The 21,370-nt window shown below is 34.9% G+C and overlaps 1 protein-coding gene across 6 annotated transcripts in view; it reads left to right on the top strand.

Moving 5' to 3' along the window:
• The window catches only part of drn (zinc finger AN1-type doctor no), a 112,859-nt gene that overhangs the window by 68,906 nt on the left and 22,583 nt on the right, over window positions 1–21,370 (top strand). For all 6 annotated transcript variants that reach the window (XM_090412565.1, XM_090412562.1, XM_090412566.1 and 3 more), the window contains one exon: window positions 16,143–16,175. In XM_090412565.1, the coding sequence (XP_090268691.1) occupies window positions 16,143–16,175 (33 nt within the window). The remainder of the gene's footprint in view (window positions 1–16,142; window positions 16,176–21,370) is intronic.

Here is a 21,370-nt window from a genome sequence, read left to right as displayed (position 1 = left end):
CGATTCATGTACACTAATGCCAGGAGTATTAGGAACAAGAAGGAAGAGTTTTTGGCCATGGTTGGCACTTCCAGGCCACAGGTTGTCGGTATTAGTGAAACATGGCTGACAGAAGATGATAAAGCTAGTGGGATTGAATGCGATGGGTATAGCGTGTTCAGGAGTGACAGGGTGAATAAAAAGGGGGGAGGAGTGTTATTGATGATAGCTGATGAGCTTCAGCCAAGGAGTATAGAAGTTGAACTGCAGGATGGGGAAAAAAGCACATTTGAGGCTGTTTGGTGTGAGATACAATCTAGCAGAACAAAATATAAAATTGGGTGCTGCTATAGACCGGGTGATGGAGTGGATGGTGGGAATAGTATGCATAAGCAAATAGAAGAAATGAATGGAAGGAGGGTAATTATTATGGGTGATTTCAATTATGGTAACATTGACTGGAAAGAGCAGAGGGCACATGGGAGGAAGGAATTGGATTTTATGCAGTTATTAAGGGACAACTATCTACGGCAACATGTATTGGAAAATACCAGGGGGCAGAGAGTGCTGGACCTAGTAATTGCAACTGAGAATGTAGCTGTAACGAACATGACCATGTTGCCACCAATTGGTGAGAGTGACCATAAGGTCATGACTTGGGAGGTGACTAAAGGAGTCGAATTTACAATTAAGACAGGGTATATGTGGAATTACCGGGCTGGTAAGTATGACAAGCTTAGGTGTGTGCTTGGCTCAATGCCATGGCATGTAAAACTGCAAGGGCTGGATGTTGATGGTGCATGGGAGGTGGTTAAGAACTGTTTGCAGGAGGCAATGGTTGACTGTATACCAAGAGTCCGAATAATAAATCAGGTAGGGGTTAAATGGATGAATAACACTATTAAGCTTGAGCTGCAAAAAAAAGAAACAATTGTGGAGGGAATTTAAGGAGAAGGGTGACCATCAGGTGCATGAACAGTATAAAGCTCAGGCCAGGATGGTAACAAGGGTGGTAAGAAAAGCAAAAGCAGATTACGAAAGGAAATTGGCCATGCAGGCTAAAGAGAATCCCAAACAGTTTTTTCAATATGTTGCAAGTAAAAGGAAAAATGCTCATGGTAGAATGATCTTAAAAAATGCTGAGGGTAGGGAGGTAACTGAATCAGTCGATGTTGTGGAATTACTGAGCGAGCACTTTGCAAGAGTATATCATCCAGGTGGTGGCTTTGCGGAAATGGAGGAACCAACAGCTTATACTGGAATTGTGATGAATGAGGTAGAGGTAACTAGTCTATTACAGAACCTCAATGTCAATACATCTGTGGGATTGGATGGTATACCAGCTCGTGTCGTACGTGAAGCGGCCAAAGAATTGTCAGTGCCCTTGACCATTATGTTTAATTTGAGCCTCAGAACTGGGTCAGTCCCAAGGGGGTGGAAATAGGGGAAAATAGTTCCACTGCACAAAGGTGGTTCCAAGGCTGCTGTTGAAAATTACCGGCCAATCAGCATAACAGGAATCATTATCAAGGTCTTAGAGAAAATAGTCAAGAGGAAAATACAAGATTGGATAGAAGAAAATGGGATACTGTATCGGGGACAGCATGGTTTTGTGAAGGGTAGGTCATGCCTCAGTAACTTGCTCACGTATTATAACACAGTGATGGCTGAACTGGATAAGGGTAATGGGTTTACAGTGATTCTGCTGGACCTTGCTAAGGCCTTTGACAGGATACCACATGGAATTCTAATCAGTAAATTGCAGCATATGGGAATGGACATAGGGTTGGTGAGATGGATAGGAGGGTGGTTGACGGAGAGATATCAGAGAGTGGTTTACTCAGGAGTAGAGTTCACAAGACGGCCTGTGACTAGTGGTGTACCACAAGGATCTGTTCTTGGACCACTGCTGTTTAATTTGTTCATAAATGATATAGGAAAGGATCTGAGAGGAACAGTTCATTTGTTTGCGGATGATGCGAAGTTGGGTAGGGCAATAGTGAATGCAGATGACGTCAAAATTTTGCAGGATGATTTGGATAGATTGGAGGTCTGGGCTAGGGAGAATGGATGTCAATTTAATGTGGCAAAATGTAAGGTTATGCATTTTGGGGTGAAAAGATGGGAGGCAGTTTACTGCATTGGTGGAACCGTGCTCCAGGAAATTGATGAGGCACGAGATTTAGGAGTGTTGGTGGATAAGGAATTGAAATTTAGGGGACACATTGCAAAAGTGGCCAAATCAGCTCATCAAATCACTTGGTTGCTGAAGAATACGTAGACAAGCAGGTTATTGTTCCTCTGTATCGAGCCTTGATAAGACCTCATCTCGACTACTGTGCTCAGATTTGGTCACCTAGGTTTCTTCTTGATGGGGAGGAGGTGGAGAGGATCCAGAGGCGAGTGACCAAGATGATAGCAGGTCTGTGGAATGAACCGTATGAGAACAGGTTGAGGATTTGTGGGTTGCAAAAATTGGTTGATAGGCGGAGGAGAGGAGATATGATTGAGACATTCAAATTACTGAAGGGTTTCTATAAAATTAATTCAGAAGATATTTTTGAGAACAGGGCTGGTTGTGGGAGGACTAGGGGACATCCATGGAAACTGGGCAAAAGTGTGGTTAGTAAAGGTGTTAGAGCTGGGTTCTTTACTTTTAGAGTAGTGAATGAGTGGAATGTGCTCCCTGAGTCTGTGGTGGATGCTGTGACAGTGAATGAGTTTAAGGTGAGGTATGATAGATACTGTATGAATGTCGAATAGTTGTGATGAAAATGATTTGGGGCCTCCCTCGATGAGTCTAATGACTCCCTGGAGTTGCCCGTAATAATAATAAGTTAAAACTGGCTTGCACACTGTCTTGTATACAGCTAATTTAATGTTCAGACTAATTTCTCTCTTATTCCATATGAATTTATTCAATTGACTGCTTACTTATACCAGCTTTGTTGGTTCTGTTGTCTATTTCTATATTTAATTTATCATCTTCAGTAAAAATCGTGCCTAAGTAGCCAAAATGTTTTCCTTGTTCCCCGTTCACAACACAGTTGACATTTTCAACAATTCTACCTATTTTCATTGTCTTTGTCTTTTTAATGCTGACTTTCATATCATATCTATTACAACAGTTATTCAGTTTAGTCAGGAAATCTTGCAAACTTGTAGCGAATTTATTTAGAAGTATAACATCGTCAGCATAAAGCAAAGAGCTGACATTAACATCTCCAATTCTGATATCATGTTTAATACCACTTTTTTTCATAATGCATAATGTGATCCATATAGATAATGAATAACAGGGGGGGGGGGATAATGTACATCCTTGTCTCACACCAGATTTAACATTAAACTATCTTCCTGTACTTCCTTCAATTCTAACTGCTGACTTACAACTCAAATAAAGACTAAGTATTGCTTGATATAATGCCCCATTGACACCATATAACTGTAGCGTATTGAATAGCATCTCTCTTGGCACCTTGTCATATGCCTTTTCCAAATCGACAAAACAGGTCTTTGTTATATTGCCATGCTTTCTCAACTATTTGTTGTAAAGCGAAGATTGATTCTGACAGCCTCTATTTGGCCTGAATCCAGCTTGTTCTTCACCAAGCTTTTCTTCCACAATTCTTCTCAACCGCTTCTCAAGTATACTTGCATAGATCTTGCCAGGAACACTCAGTAGGGAAATACCTCTGTAATTCTCACATTCAGTTTTATTTCCCTTTTTATATATGGTACTATTAGAGCTCTACTCCAATCATTGGGAATTCGTCCCTCTGTCCAGGCTTTCTGAACTATGCAGTGCAGCCACTGTAAAACTTTTATACCACCATACTTCATCATATCATCTACTCCTGCTGCCTTTCCACTTTTCAAGCCTTTGATGGCTTTTTCTACTTCAAGTATGGATATATATTCATCTTTATCATCTCTAACTCCTGACTGTATGCCTGTTGAGTGTTTTTTTTACCACTGTACTATCACTTGCTTGTTTCATTTGGCAATTTTTCAAAGTAATTACCCCATACTTCAAGGATATCTTTTTCTCCTGTTTTCACGTCACATTTATCATCTCTAACTCCTTTACAGCACTCTTTTCTTTCCTCCATTTCTAAGCTTCTTCAACAACCTCCCTGAATATCTTGCCACCTTTTTGATATGCTTTCTTCTTTTCCTTCACTGCCTCTTTAACTTCCTGTGTCCACCATGGAGTTCTGATTTTTCTATCCTTGCAGACAACCTCACCACATGCCTCTCTGACTGAATCAATCAGTGTTTACTTCAAGGCTTACCACTGAATCTCCATGGTTTGGTTCCTGTTCTCAAACTTGTTCATTTTTTCTTCATTAATCTTTGTGTATTTTAGTCTACATTTCACATCTGAGAGCTGCTCAACTTTTATTTGCTTAAAAACTTTCTTACATGTTATTCTTTTCAATACAAAATTCAATTTTATTCTGCTCAAGACTAAATAGTAATTGCTTCCAATTTCAGATCCTCTGTACACCCTTGTGTCCTACACCAGGATGAAAACATCACTATCAACAATAACATGGTCAATGAGACTTTTCTTATTCCTTGCCTCTTCTCTCCATGTGAATTTGTGCACATTTTTATGTTGGAACATGGTGTTAGTAATAACCACTCCATGTCCTTAACAGAAATCAAAAAATTCCTCCACTTCTTCCTTAGTAGAACCTTCTGTGGGACCATAGGCACAAATAAGTCTCATTGTCCAGTTCCCCATTCTCATATTTGCCCACATTACTCTACTTGAGACTGACTGCCATTCAAAAAGATTAGCCTCGTATTTTGTGTTGAATACTATGGCTACTCCTTCTTTTCCTTGATTGTCATTTCCTGAATATAACATTTTGTATTTTTTGCTCAGAAAGATCTTGCCAGTTTTTGCCTTTTTTGTTTCAGTCACCCCTATTATGTTGATCTGTACTTATCTAATTCTTCAGCTAACTCCATTTCTTTGCCATTCAGGCTTCTTATGTTGATAGTACCGATCTTTAACTCTGGTGATGTTGAGTTGGGTTGGTGCTTTCAGATTTGTTCCAGTAGCTGACTTTTTTTTGCTGTTCGCCCTGGTTCCCTGTTGAAAACAACGGAGGCCGTGTTTAACCTGGCGACGCCTCACATAAGCGTGAAATTTTGTCATGTTGTACCATCATTTTGTATATTGGTTTAAGCCAATAAGAATACAGGTTGGTCGGCTAAATCCCAAATTGATGGAATAGGATGCTGATTTAAAAAAAAAAAAAAAAAAAACTGAAAGCACAGAGTTGTTTCAATTGAACAATTTTCAGAGGATGAAAAGGGAGAAAATATAAATTATTTCTATGATTGCTTCTAGCTGAATGTAATTTAATAAAATTGAAACTTAAGCAAGACTTCCTGGTTTTATTAAATTCCATTCAGCTAAAGCAGTTGTAGCAATAACTGTTTTCTCCCTTTGTGCCTTCCAAAAATAATTCATTTGAAACAAAATAGTATGCAATTTTTTTAAACAATTTTGGTTTCATTTAGAACAGTTTTTGAAAATGGTTTAAACTGATTTTGCACTGGCTGGCTTGAATTTAGTAATTTAGTGTTTAAGAACTTAATTTTGAACTATTTTTTAATTTAATTGAATAACTTAAAAATTAAACAAGACTGTGTCTGTTCCAAAGCTGGAATATAGGACTATGATGAACTACCAAAAAGAACGATTTGTTGCATTCTTCATCTTAAACATTTTTTTGTGAATTTTCTGCCTAAGTGAATGGCATGAGAAGAGTTGCACAAAAGGCATACATTTTTAAAATTATGTAAATTGATATTAAACATTTTTCTGTTCTCTAAACTTCATTGTTTCTAGTTTGGAAAAGATGTAGAATATGTAATGAACTTAACCTCAACTCTTGATTTTGACAGTGTTTACTTAATCGTCACCTTGTTAAATAATTGTAATAAGATTTACTTGCTCACATCATGTGTGATGCTTGTTGTAATTTTGTGAAATGACATGGCTCAGAGATCAGAAACAAACCAAAGGGAGACAGCTTATACTTCATTCTGTAATCCAAATATTCTTGACTGCTTAGGTCTCCATTGAGCAAAGCGAAAGTAGTGTTTTTTTTTTTTTTAGTGACTCCTCCCCCAAAATTTATTAATCTGGCACATCAGTACTGTAAGTGTTAACAATTTTATGTTTTTTATTTTACATATTTAAGAGAAACTTTACTCTGGAGACTAAACAACTTTCCAAGCCATTTTGGGCTTCTCATAAATGAATGCTCTTGCACCTGATAAGTTCATCTCCCATCTAAAGACAAACATCCATACCCATATTGGCATAAATGATCATAGCTGTTTATTCATTATTGTATAGATCATGTTATGAAGGAAAGTAATATTAAACCGATGATTTGCTCTTGAATAAAGAGTTAGCCGGCGTGGATGGCAGAGTGGTTAGCGTATCCACTCACCAGCCAAAAGGCTGCTTGTTTGAATCATGCCATGGGCATGGATGTTTGTGGTTGTCTGTGAAAATACTAGTGGGAGTAGATAGCATTGGTGTAGTTGGTGGATTTGAGTGGTAGAGACAGAGTTGCAGGGTAGGTGCCTCCCTTGATGAGTCTTTGGACTCCCTGGAGGTGTCGCATAATAAATCTGGTATGAGTCTTCGGTACCAAATTTGAACAACTACTATTGCTAACTTGGCATGAAAAAAAAAAAAAAGGCAGACATATATAGCACATCTAGCTGCATCATTCTTTCTAAAAGTTTAGGCATAACTTAGTGGGGATGGTAATTAAATATGGTAATAGCAGAATAAGAATTTAGCCAGAACTCTAAACTGATACTATAAGATTAAATAAATTTCAACTTGTGAATCAGAGAATTAACCACAGATGAGTAAGAAATTAGGAAGTGAACAGATAGCAAAATTTAAAAAATTTAGGTACTAACAATCCATTTCGTTCCTAATGTGTGAGCTTTTAGATTTGTTCATTGAGCAGGGCTACTCTAAGATTAGTATTGTCACTTAAACAGAATAGGAGAGAAAATATTAATAGTCAGGTGAATTGATGCTGTAGATAGTGCCATAGACCTAAATGTAAAATTGGGCAATTGGTGATTAATTTGGACAGTTGTTGACAAGGAGCCAGTAATACAAACTGAGTCATTTAGTATTATAAACCATTGCACTCCTTGATATCAGGAATTTGCACTTAAAAGAATTGCCCTTTGTTGATGGCAAAGTTCACACAATTAATGAGCAACTATAGCAATGTTTGATGTTAACCAGAAACTTTCATCGTTTGCAATGGGGAAATGAATTTTTCACAAAGCAACTTTGCCTCACAACCTCTACTGTTTGAGTATCAGTAATATATTTTGTTGGGAAAGTCCTAAGCTGAAATCTTATCTAGGATGTGAAAAAAATGTGAAGGTTTTTCAGTTAAGATGAATTAGTCTCATACAGAGGTGACAGGATTTTTCTTTTAGGAAACCAAACTTGTTTTTCATTCTGTAAACTGGTCAGGAAATGTATAATTTTAACTTTAGAACCTTAGTAATATTGTCCATAATTTCAATTGACTAGCCTGATCTTAAACTGATAGTTTCTCATATTTTTCTGGTGAAAGAAAGAAGCATGAGGATTGTATTTGTTCATGTATAGTATATAGCTGATAGTGCAAATTGGAGATATTTGCAGACAAATGTGACCATCCAAATTGATGTATGAAATAATCAAAAGTGTGAGGGAGTGAAGCATTGGCTTTCTTCTGGAAAATGAAACAGGATTGCATTTTGGTGGCACTTAGTAATCAGGGGTTATTCTCACCTCACTTGAGGATGGCAAGGAGATTAGTTATAGTTCTTGAAGCTTGAAACTGCACATAAGTAAAAAAAAAAAAAAAAGAGCAAATAAACAGGAATGGAGGACACTGTAATCAGCAAAACTGAATAGGATGATGTCAATCATTGCATAGAAGGAAAAGTGTAGGTGAAAGTAAGGCCTTGGGATACTTCAACATTGATTGAAAAGTTGATCTTCCACTCTAAAGGTAAGAGGAAAACAGACTGTAGCCTTTGTAAAGCCATAATGCTAGACACAAATGTCTTGGAAATACCAAGTGTAACATACCATTTCTCCAAACTTTTCAATTGCTTGTTGGTAAGGTTAGCTAAGTCTGCTGTGGAGTGAGAAATGGCAGAATCCTTATTGTGGTTATTACTAAAGTAATTGGTGAGTAAGTGCTAAAGCTGTTAATGATATTTGCATTATTAAGAGTATTAAAATGAAAGCAAATATGGTTGCAGTTGGATAGTTGACTAATCGCTAATACAAAATTATTGGAATCAAAAGAACATGCAATAAACTAGAGGTATATAAATATCAATAATCATTTATATTAAATTAAGTCCTTGAGATTAGATATTGAAGAAATGTTTCACATTCATCTAACCATCTCATATTTTGAACTACAATGAAATAGCATCATTCTATTCTGTGGAATCACTTCAACAACTTGACTGGACTTTACGTTTGGGTTTTTTCATTATCCATATTTCAACTGTGTGTGTGTGTACATACAGTTCGTTTATAATTCTTTGCAAAAACAAGGAATTCTACATCAGGGAGAGCATAGATGAATTAAACAAAGTTAAGATGAAAGATGTATTTCTCATAGTTGAAAATGCACAGTGAAACCTTGCACATTTTAAGCTTCATTTATTGAAAGCCTACTTACAGAATAATATCCATCAAGCTTCTTACTTGTTTGGTTTTGCTCTTGAAACATCCTTGTTACAAGAATTTCTTTTGGTGCTCTTAGTTGCAAAAAAATTCAGAAAGTTATTTAAAAAATAGACTGGATAAGTTCCAAAGATGCTTGCAGAATTTTCCATTCCTTATCTGAAAAGTTGTCCTGAAGTTTTTACTAGTAAAACGATGGTAATCTGAAAACGAGATTTCATAACTGCTTTCTGATATAGTGCTGTCATTCATCACATCTGATGAACATTTTTTTATGAAATACTGTACTCTTCATTTTACCATTAAAATTGGTCAACTTTGATTTTCCTTGTTTCACTTTAGATCATTATTGTTGTCTTGGTAAAAACAATGTTTAGGACATGTGGTCTTCAGATAGTTCCAGGATAACTAATTGCATTTTCTATTAGATCCTTATGTTTTTCACATGGAGAGAAGATGCAAGAAATAAGTCTCATTGACTATGTTATTGTTGGTAGCAATGTTTGTCCACCTTTTAGGACATGAGTAAACAAAGGATTTGAAATTGGAAGTGATCATTTAGTTTTGAACAAGATAAAATTGAATTTCATATTAAAAATAAGAGTAAAAGGTTTTTAAAACAACTCAGTTAAACAGCTTTCAGATGTGAACCGTAGACTAAAATACAAACTCATTATTCAAGAAAAAATGAGTTTGAAAACAAGGACCAGACTTAGGCGATTCAATGGCAAGTCCAAGAAAACGTTAATTCAGCCAATCATGTGGTGAAGTTGCCTACAAGGATAGAAAGATTAGCACTCCTTGGGAAACTTGAAGTTAATGGCAGCCAAGGAAAAGAAACATGTCAAAAGTTCCTGGCAAATAAGTCAGTCAGCTTATGCTCTTAAAGAATACAGAGAAAAATGTAAGAATAAAACTAGCTAAACAAAAATCATGGAAGACTTCAGTACAAATATCAAAAATGTCAAGAAGGTGCAAAATATTTTGGAGGACATTGAAAAAGCTTAGAAGTGGAGGAAAGTCCTGTAAAAAAAAAAAAAAAAAAAACTTATGATCAAAGTGACATGAAAACTAAAGATATTCTAGACATCTGGAGTAATTGCTTTGAAAGATTGCTAAATGAAACAAGCACTGATAGCACAGTGGTTTAGAAAATGCTCAACAGGAATACATATCGGTACCTGAAATAGAAAAAGCCATCAAAATCATGAAATATGGATGGCAGCTGAAGTATGATATTCAAGCAGAAATACTCGAATCTAGAGGTATGAAAGTTTTAATTACTATATTATATAATTCAGATAGCTTAGAGGTTTGAATTCCAGATGATTAAAATAGAGCTCTTAGTATCCACCTATGAAAAGGAAAATAAAACACTGCAAGAGTTAGAGGTATTTCCTTATTCAGTGTTCATGATAAGATTTATGCAAATATACTTGACAAACTCCTTCTATTCTAACAGCTGGCTTACAACTCAAAAATAGACCAAGTATTGCTCGATATGTCCCATTTACACCATATAACTAGTGTTTTGAACATCTTTCCTCTTGACAATTGTCTTTTTCCAGATTTGTGAAACATAAATATACATCCTTGTTATTATATTCCCATGTTTTCTTAACCATATCTTAAAAAAGTGAAAATATGATCCCAATAATCTCTATTTGGTCTGAATCCAGCTTTTTTTTTTTTTTTTTTTTTTTTCCCCCAAGCTTCTTCTTAAAATTTTTCTTAGTCATTATTGTTACTTTTTTGGGCAGGAACCTCAAAAAAATAAAAAGGTGGTTATAAACATTAGTACATTTTGTACCATGAGTTGACTAAATAGTCAATTTTCACTTTTTAATTAAAAAAAAAACAAAAAAAACATGGGAATATAACAAGGATCTGTCTTTAAGTTTTAGTCTAAAAGGCATATGACTTGGTGCCAAGAGGAAAGCTGTTCAAATCATTTCTGTTGTATGGTGTAAATAGTACATTTCATCAATCAATACTTAGTGTATATTTGAGTTGTTTTGTCAGCTGTCAGAATTGGAGTTATAGAAAGATGTTAAATCAGATGTAAAACAAGGATGCATATTATCCCAACTGTTATTTTTTTATCTATTATGCATCACATTACCACTTTCCTTTATAAAGTGATATTAAACCTGATATCAAAATTGGAGATGTTAATCTTGGCTCTTTACTAAAAAAAAGTTCTAAAGTAAGTCAGTACAAGTCTGCACAATTCCCTGACTAAATTGAATAACTGCTGTGATAAAATTGGCAGAAACATCGAAAGCATCAACTACATCCTGAATGAGAAATATATAGAATAAGTAAAAGATTTCAACCATTTAGGCACACTTTTTAGTGAAGATGGCAAATTAAATATGGACAAACAGAATTGGAAAAGCTGGTATCTATAAAGGGAGTGAATAACTGAACAACTGAATATTCTCTTAAGAAAAATTCATCTAAAGATGAAACTAGTGGTGTACAAGACAGTGTTCAAACCAACTTTTAATTTATGGATCTATGAGCTAGGTTAGAAATAACAGTTCATGAGAGACCACAGATATGAGAGGTCTGAGAAAGATAAGAGAGATAAACAGATTGCAGAATCCTTAAAAATGTGGATATTAGAAAGAACTTGCCATTATTAGCATTCAGGAATGTGTGAGTGCAGCTAATCTCAGGTGGTATGGTCTGCAAGAGGAAAGACTAACAAAATTTTCTTTGGCAGGAAAAAGACTTAGGAGAAGACTAATATCTTAGATGAATCTGGGATCCATCCACACTTTCATACCGTGAATGTAATGATTGATTGTATTTTTTGCAGAATGCTTAACTCAGTTGGAAAATGTCACTAGTTTCCTTAAAAAAAAAAAAAAAAAAAAAAAAAAAAAAAAAAAAAAAAAAAATTGCAGTTTCTCTTCAAAGATTGAAAATTTTTACATCTCGGGGATTCTTTGGCCATCTGCAGATGTGACATTCCTTATTTTTGTGAAATTTATCAACTGTTAAAAAAATTTTTAAGAACATAATGTGGAAATTTGCAAATTTAATCTCCAGACTCAAAGCATGCATATTCCTATAGACTAATATGCTGAAAAGATTAATTTGATTTCTGCTAGTTATGATGAAACCATGACTACAGGTTTAAGGGTCTGGTCAAGCTTTATTTGATACAAATTGAAAATGAAAACCATACCTTTGGAATCTCAGTTACAAACTCTGAAGAATACTGGAGAGGGGTACTATGTGGTGAAGTTTTCTGCAAGAATAGAAAAATAAGAACACCATGGTGGTCACAAAGTTAAAGCAGTCCTGGAAAAGAAAGCTTACCAAATAAGTCAGCAGATGTCCTAAAAGAATACAGAAAAAGAAAAAATGTAAGAGCTAAGCTATGTGTAAAAGTAGCTAAACAAATCATAAGAAGACTTTGGTAAGAGTATGGAAAATAAATATCAGGAAGGTGGCAAAATTGTCTGGAGGCTATTGAAGAAGCTTACGATAAAGGTGGCATAAAGTGAAGATAAGGATATCCTAGATGTCTGGAGTAATTACTTTGAAATGCTCTTAAATGAACCAAATCGGTGACAGAACCGTACCAGAAAATTTTAAAGAGGAATGCCGAGAGGAGTACATATCAATACTTAAGGTAGAAAAAGCCATCAAAAACTTAATTGGAAAGACTGCTGGAGTATTTGACCAGAAATGCTTAAGTATGGAGGCATAAAAGTTAAGTGTTCCAGGTAAGATTTATGCAAGCATACTTGAAAAGAGGTTGGAAAAAAAGATTGTAGAAGAGAAACTTGGAGAAGAACAAGCTGCATTCAGGCCAAACAAAGGTTGTCAAGTCAAATAGTTGAACTTTTGAACACAACAATGAACTATACTTAAGCTTAAGTTTTGTGCATTTGCAAAAGGCATAACACAATTGCCTAGAGAAAAGATTTTAAAACCACTTCAATTATATGGGGTGAAGGAAATATTATACAGAGCAATACATAATCTATATTTGTCAGTCAGCAGTTGTAATTGAAGAAATTACAGGAAGATGGTTTGATGGGGTAAGACAAAAGATGCACATTATTTCCACTCTTATTCATCATCTATATGTGTGGCATTAGGCCTGATATTAGAATTTTAGATGCCAAACTTAACTCTTTTGCTTTATGCAGATGTACTCCTAAACATATCTAGTGCAAATATCAAGGATTCTATAACTAAATTGAATAACATTCTGTTCACTGGGCATCCACAGATGCTGTGTGGTCACTCCAGTGCTCAGTGATGTGCCACACCAGTCCTTGCCACATAGTCTTGTTGCATGCTTTTCTGGAGGCTTCAACTCTCTGAAGATAGTCACTTCAGACACACCATCCATCCATCTCATTGACAGTCTACCTCTTCCCCTTTTTCCAGGAACTTGACCTTCTATTACTGTTCTGAGAAGTTGTCCTTCCACTCTTTCAATGTGTCCAAAATATTTAAACTTTTCTTCTGTCAATATCCTTAAGGAGCTTTAAAGTTCTGATCTTTTCTAACATCTGTTCATTTGTATGCCTTTTTGGTGTATGATATCCTCAACAGCCCTCTAATACATCTCAAAAGCAGCTCTATTCTTTTCTTATCTGACTTCTTAAGGTTCCAAGTCTTACATCCATAAGTTGCTGTTGGAAAAACAACTGCATCCAAAATCCTCAACTTTGTCCCATGAAGATAGATCCATTCTTCCAGATTTTAGACAAGTCTCTGGGTGTTGTTTAGCCATTCCTAATCTTCTGATGTCTTCTGAACAGCACTTCTTCACATTAATAATGGATCCCAGGTACTCAGACTTGCTAACTTCAATTCTATCTCCATTGAGTAATTGAATAACAGCTTTAATAAATTTGGCATGAAAATCAGTAATAAGTAAGAAAATAGGCTGGAGCATAGAAAATTTCAGCTGCATTCCGAATGAAGATCATATAAAATATTTCAGCTATAAAGTTTTTTTTAGTGAAGATGGAAGGTTAAATAAGGAAATAGACAACAGAACAAGCAAATGTGGTATGGTGAGTAGCAGTGGAATGAATTTATATGGAATAAGAAAAGAAAAAATTTCCCAAAACAACAAACTAGCTGTATACAAGACAGTGTTCAAACTAGTTTAGTTATGGATCTGAGAATTGAGTTAGAAATAAAGCATTTGATTAGATATAAGGGTTTCGAAAAAATTTGGACACTGAATGATTACAGAATGGCAGAATCATATTAAAAATGAAGATATCAGAAAGGAACTTGCATTATTAGCATTCAAGAATGTGTCAGCAGAATTAATAGAGGTGGTATGGCCACTTAAATAGAATGGGTGAGAAAAGGTTAGTAAAGCAGGTGTTTGGTGCCAAGATGGCAGAAAGAGATCCAGAGACTCTGTATTGATGACAGAGAAAGACCGTCTAGGTGGATTGATTCAGTCAGAAGTCTTAGAAGCACAATATTTTAAGGCTAAAGGCATCTGATTCAATATAATTTTGAAATCAAACACTGCATATGTACAATAACTTCACAAATTTCTTTACTTATTCCTCTTCATTCCATTGGGAGCATAAGGCCAATAAATTTCTTTATATTTGTTAATGTGCCAGTTAGATGAATTGTCAACTTTTAATGAAAAACCAAGTTATATTCAACTAATTTCATAATTACTCAATACAGAGATATCAAAATAGCTTTACTTAAATTAAGGGAATATTAAATCCCACATAGTTTTAAAACCGAATAAGAAACTCAAAGATTGGAATCAGAGTTTCTTGCCGAATATAGTAAACTATAAAGTATCGGCGACACTAGCGTTAGCAAATGCAAGTGATCCTAGTACGTAGAACAATACTGGGTGACTCGTTGCGATCTTGAACTTCCCCCACCTTTGCAACGAGTCGCCCGGTATTGTTCTACGTACTAGGATCACTTGCATTTGCTAACGCTAGTGTCGCCGATACTTTATAGTTTACTATATTCGGCAAGAAACTCTCTGATTCCAATCTTTGAGTTTCTTATTCGGTTTTAAAACTATGTGGGATTTAATATCCCCTTAATTTAAGTAATGTTTTCATTGCCGAAATGAAGCTTATTAGCTCTTTATATTTAAGTATCAAAATAGCTCTTTTGGGGGATTTTGCACTCTCCCATTTGTAGCCTTGAGTTGAAGGCAGCAACTGCAAACTTAATAAGTTTGCTTATTAAATGTACAGTTTTGTATATCATATATCTTGAGGATTAATTTAATGTGACTAGGTTGTTAGCTACTTTGGATGAGTGTCTTACTATTGCCTCCCTAGTAATTATTTTTATAAACTTAGATTTATTAAATATTTCAGTTATTCAGGACTAATTCACAGCACCAATAATGTAATCAAAACATAGTTCTTAGTTTTTAATTATTTCAGAAATGCTATTTGCATAAGTTGCTGCCCTCCAGGACTACAAAGGAGTGCAAAATCCCATTTGATATGCTCTGTATTGAGTGAACTAATTATGAAATTAGTTGAATATAACTTGGTTTTCATTAAAAGTTGACTAATTCATCTAAACTTCACATTAACAGATATAAAGAAATTTATTGGCCTCATGCTCCCAATGGAGTGAAGAGTAATAAGTAAAGAAATTTATGAAGTTATTGTACATACAGTGTTTTGATTTAAAAGTTATATTGAATCAAATGCTTTTATCTTAAAATTGCAATTTTTGATATTGTAACTGAGTAAAGTAATCTGTTAAATTATTCTTGCTCTAAATTATAACAAGGTAATTATTCATACTATTTATACCCTAATGAAATTGAAGCATTGAGATTATTTGAAATATTCCAACTGTTAATAACTTACCTGCTTTTCATTCAAACTTAACATTTGAATCCCACCATTGGTATGGACATTTGTGAATGTCTTCATCTGGTGGATGAATTTCACTATGGTAGACTGCCATCCTGCTTATTTGGGTGCCTGAAGTGGTGTGAAAATTCCATATTTATCTGTAGGTTTGCAACCTTCTGTGGGTGGAATTCACAGTTAGTTCTTAACCTGTAAGTCCAGCAATAGTATTCAAATTATATTTTAATGTAGTAGTAGTACCAGAAAATAGTTTTAAAATTAAACCTTTAAATAAAGTAAAGAGTAATAACAACTTGGATGCTTTAATGAATGAGTAATAGGAGTAACAATATTTCAAAAAATTATATAGCAATTGGCATATTATTAATCCTTATTCAACTCTTTGAACTTTCTAATAAGTATAGTTCTTATTGAAAACTAAGACCTCAGAATACTGAGTAAGCCTTGCATTTGAAGCTATATAGGAGTGTAATTTCAGTAGATTTTTAAATATATTTTTCTACATTCTATTCTCAACTTTTTTTTTATTTTTATTGTAGTTCTTGAAGTACCACTCTCTACGTCTCCCACCCGTGAGTATTTCTCTTAAAATTTTCTTTCACTTTGCTTTATTTTAACATTTCTGCATTTTTTATACCAACTGTGAAGAATAAGCTATTAAGTAATATTTCACTGACCAAGTCTACTTCCATAAAATTTTGTAATTTGTAGGATTTCAGTTTTTAAAAAAAGCTGATTTTGCATTATCAGAAACTTAATGAGTATTTCTAAGTTATTAGAATCTTTATGAAAAGATTTCGTGAAATTAACATGTTGTTCATTAATGCTTGAAGTGGCTGATAAAAATTGATCTCAAGATTAGGACTCTTGGATTATCTAACTCTTATTCTATTCATGGTACTAATATGGTATAGGTTTAATCTTTCATAGTTGTATAAAATTTGCTTGTAATCCAAAATTAATGGCTGCTAAAGATAGTAAAATTGACATATTCAAACAAGAAACATTGAATTAAAACTGGATAAGTATATGTATTCTTTCTGGGAAAATTCCCATGTTACTCCTCTAAAATAAACTATTGTTTTAATAATGGCTACTATAGCCTACTTTCATTTAGGAGTGCCCTCCCCCTTTTTTTTTTTACAATGAAATTGGCTCTTGATCAAAATTCTAGTGCATTACTGAAGTGTTATGAAACTAATGTATGAAGAATAAAATAGGAAAATTTGGACATACCTTTTTCCATATTGTTTACTGTCTCCTTATCCCGGGAATGTACCTTCATATGCTGTTAAAAGGGGGGGGAGGGATTGTGGGATTATTTGAAAAAGCCCGGGTTTTTTATGTATGTATAATATTAAAGGTGGGTAGAGAGCATTTGGGAGGGGGATGAGAGAAGGATCTGAAGATAGAATCTATCTTCAGATCCTTCTCTCACTCCCCAAACACTCTCCACCCACCCTTAATAATAATATTATACATATTAAACCTGGGTTTTTTTCAAATAATTCCCCCTCCCCATTACTTTACCCCCACTTCTCCCTCTCAAAAAAAAACCTTTAACAGCGTATGAAGGCATATCTCTGGTATAAGACAGAAAACATCCAAAAGGTATGTCCAAATTTTCTTCCTATTTTATTCTTCATATATTAGTTTTATAACAGTTAGGTGATGTCCTAGAATTTGGGTAAAGAGCCAAAATGACATTGTAAAAAAAAAAAAAAAAAAAAAAGTGGGGGGGGGGGGCACTCCTAAACAAAAGTAGGCAATTTTAGCCACTAAAATAACGGGATAAGTATATTTGAAAATGGGAATTTTTTTTTATCTTAAATAATAAACAAAATTTATGTTTATAGAACATCTCTTATTATATTGTAAAGAATTTTATAATGTTAATTGGAAGAAAGTTCCCAAATGAAAGTGATATTTGCATGCAAGTGTGTTTTGTGCATGCTACTAGATCTTATGTATAAAGAAACAGATAAATATAAAATCAATTTCATGTTCATTATGACGATGGGCTTTTCTTGTTCAGAAACTGCAGTTCTTGCAGACTGGCTAGAGAATGCATCATTAACAAATATGATATATGCTAGTGTAAAACTCGATATAGCTTAGAAATACTAAGGTCAAGTCTCATGAAAACTGCTACAAAAATAACCTTGTTTGTCAATATGTATTTTATGTTAAAGATTAATGTAAATAACCCTATGGGAATTGATTGTATTTACTGTTTTAACTAAAGTTTCTAGAATGTCAAAAACAAAGGCAGTGCTTTGCCATCAGAAGTTTTGTTTAATAGCTATGTATAAGAGTACAAGAAAGTTGTTTACGATTAAGTGTGTGAGAAAGTTGTTTGCGAGCTCTGCACAATGACACCTTCAAAGTTAGTATCAAAGAGATCTGCTAGTTTCAGAGAAGTTTCTGCTGCCCGACAATACAAGGAAAAAAGAGTACATGGAAGAGAAGAAAGAACTGGCCTTAACAAAAAGATCAAGGAGAACTGCAGATTTCTTCAAGGTTTAGAACCCTTGGTGCAAGGTCCCGAGAAGGTGAAAATAAAAGGGGACTGAACCGAACATCGTGAGGAGAGGCGAGATCCAGTTGCCGAGAGAGAGCAGAGGCGAAGTGCTGTTACCAAAGCGATCCATAGGTGGTTGGCAGAGAACCAGAAGCAGTCGGACTCGTAAGACCAGACTTACGCTGAACCTACGCCAGAGGAAAAATTGGGAGAACAGCCGATGGCAAGTGCTGGTCGGATTTCCTAGTGCTGTGGAAGTCAACCAAAGCCAAAAGCCACAGAGTGGTCTTCAAGCCTGTATGCTGAAACTTGTTGCCTGTGGTTTTGAGGGGAAGATTGCAAATCTTCCCCTCAAAACCACAGGCAAAGAGCCTGTGGTTTTGTCGTGACAGAGCCTCTGTAAGTGTATCCCATCTTTTTATGTACATTCTTTTGTAATCTAGGAGATATGTCATAGATGGACTGATAAGAAATATCTGAGTCCTCTGATTTGTTGTTAGCTGGAATATAAATTGTAAGATAACTTGCCATAGCTAGCTAATCTCATGAATAAATTAGTCTCGGCAATTTGATTTTTTTAAGCAGAGAAGTAACAGAGTAATTACATTGTATAGTCATTTAATATTGAAAAGGGAAGGTTTGCTTCTTTATACCAAAAATATATAAGGATAGGTAGAGAGAGAGTAATCTCCCTATCGCTTATTTAATGTACTTTGTTTCTATTGTAAATAAATGTGTTTTAATTATGTCAATAGAGTGCTGCCTGATAGTTTATTTTTCAATGCACTGTTCCTTTAAAAAAAAAAAAAAAAAAAAAAAAACCAACTTCAGAGCGGGAAACCAAGTATGATAGCCAAAGCGTATATTTAAGTGCAAATAGACCACGACTATTTGTGTAAAGTTTTACTGAAGGAATTTGTGTTAGAGAAAGAGAGAGAGAAATCAACCTGCAGTATTACTGAGTTTTATACCAATTAAAAGATACTGGTGGTGCAGTCTTATCAAAATAAATTTTCTAGTATCCATAGGCATAAAACTCATAGTGCGAAAGGTAGATAAACTAAGCACGCAATAGTAAGATAGAATAAGAAAGGAATATATATATATAAAAGTTAATAATAACGGTCGCTTATAAATAGCAAGAAATATCACACAGTTTACACTAGCCTGTTATTCTTCTGGACAAGAGGGATTCATTTATAGCTAGGAATCTTTTTTCATTTTTACTGGCAAGTGTGATTAGAGAATGTTGTAGAAGTGAAGTGTTTAGATTAGTGTGTACAGTAATGTTTGTCATAAGGTATTCTTATCTGCTAAGGACAATTTAACAGCCATTATTAATTTGTTGGCTGGTTTAGTGAAATTGATGAAAAATTAATCATTTTGATCGACTAGCTAAACAAAAGTCATGGAAGACTTTGGCAAGAACATAGAAAATAAATATCAAGAAGATGGTGAGGTATTCTGGAGGTTGTTGAAGAAGCTTAGAACTTGAGAAATCATGGGAATATAACAAAGATCTGTATTTAAATTTTGTAGATCTGGAAAAGGCATATGACCAAGTTTCAAGAGAGAAGCTATTCGAAATGCTACAGTTATATGGGGCATTATATCAAGCAGTACTTAGTCTTTATTTGAGTTGTAAGTCAGCAGTTAGAATTGAAGAAAGTACAGGAAGATGGTTTAATGTTAAATCTGATGTCAGACATGGATGTACATTATCCTCTCTATTCTTTATATATGGATCACATGAAGAAAAGCAGTATTAAACCTGAAATCAAAATTGGAGATGTTAATATCAGCTGTTTACTTTATGCAGATGATGTTATACTTCCAAATAAATTTAGTGCAAGTCTTCAAGATTCGTACTAAATTAAATAACTGTTGTAATAAATTTGGTATGAAAATCGCCAAAGACAATGAAAAATAGGCAGAAACATTGAAATCAACTGCATCATGAATGGAGAACCGATTAGAACAAATAAAACACTTCAGTTACTTCTATTTTATACTCTCATCTGTCTTTTGGGAAGGGTTAAGCACCTGCAACAACAGGTTTGCGACGAATTAATACAGCCTGCTCATCATTTCTCTACTTTCATTCCCTAAGGTCAATATTCATGACTGTCATCTGTGTGTTCACGGGGCCAGTTTGCCTGTTCTGGGTGATGAAAGACACAAGTTTCCAAATGGGGGAAAAAAAAAAAAAAACCTACCTCTGTATGAGACTGGATAAAGGTTCTTCACGTTACTGACGGGAATTGAACCAGCCCTCTTCAACCAAAGGGCTTGGTCTGTGCCGACTGAGCTACGTAGACTCCTTTCAGCTACTTAAGGCACAATTTTTAGTGAAGATGGTAAATTAGATATGGAAATTGACAACAGAATCAACAAAGCTGGTATGGTAGGAAGTCAACTGAATAGATTTATATAGAATAAGCAGAAATTAGTCAAAACACTAATTAGCTATATACAAGACAGTGTTCAAACCAATTGTAACTTATGGATCTGAGAGCTGGCTCAGAAGTAAACACTTGACCAAAGACTAGAGACTGCAGATATGAGAGTCCTGAGAAAGATTAGGGGTGTCAACAGATGGCATTGATGGCAATATCGTATTAAAAACAAGGATATTACGAAAGAATTTGACATTGTTAGCAGAGCTAATCTCAGGTGGTATGGTCACTTAAACAGAATGGGATAGTAAAGATTAGCGAAACAAGTGTTCTTTGTCAGGTTAGCAGGAAAAGACCCAGAGGATGACCAAGATATAAGTGAATTGATATGGTAAAAAAGTGCCTTAGAAGATAGAAATATTATTATTATGTGACACCTCCAGGGAGTCCGAAGACTCATCGAGGGAGGACACTTACTCTACATCTGTCTTCACCAACGCCATCTACCACCAGCCATCACCTCTGGCATTTCCACAGACATTCCATGCCCACTGCAGGATTCGAACCTGACGCCTTTTGGCTGGAGAGCGGATACGCTAACCGCTCCAACATTATCGGACTACATCTGATAATGTTGGAGTCGTGACAGATAACAGATTGATTTGGAAGAAAATTGTTAATAGGAAGTTAGCAATGATGTAGGTACATGTCAGGAATTTTGATTGATAACCTCCATGTGACCTTCTTGTGGTGTCCCCTGTTGAGTTTATATCTGGATAATGTATAAACAAGGATGGGCCTGGCCATTTGGGATTTAGCCAACCCAAATTGTATTCTTATTAGGTTTAAC

This window comes from Typopeltis vanoorti, chromosome 23 (assembly GCF_054136105.1).
Source record: "Typopeltis vanoorti isolate ZY-2024b chromosome 23, IOZ_Tvanoo_1.0, whole genome shotgun sequence".
NCBI lineage: Eukaryota > Metazoa > Arthropoda > Arachnida > Uropygi > Thelyphonidae > Typopeltis > Typopeltis vanoorti.
Note: the sequence above shows the minus strand (reverse complement) of the source record. Positions and strands in the feature narration are given on the sequence as shown.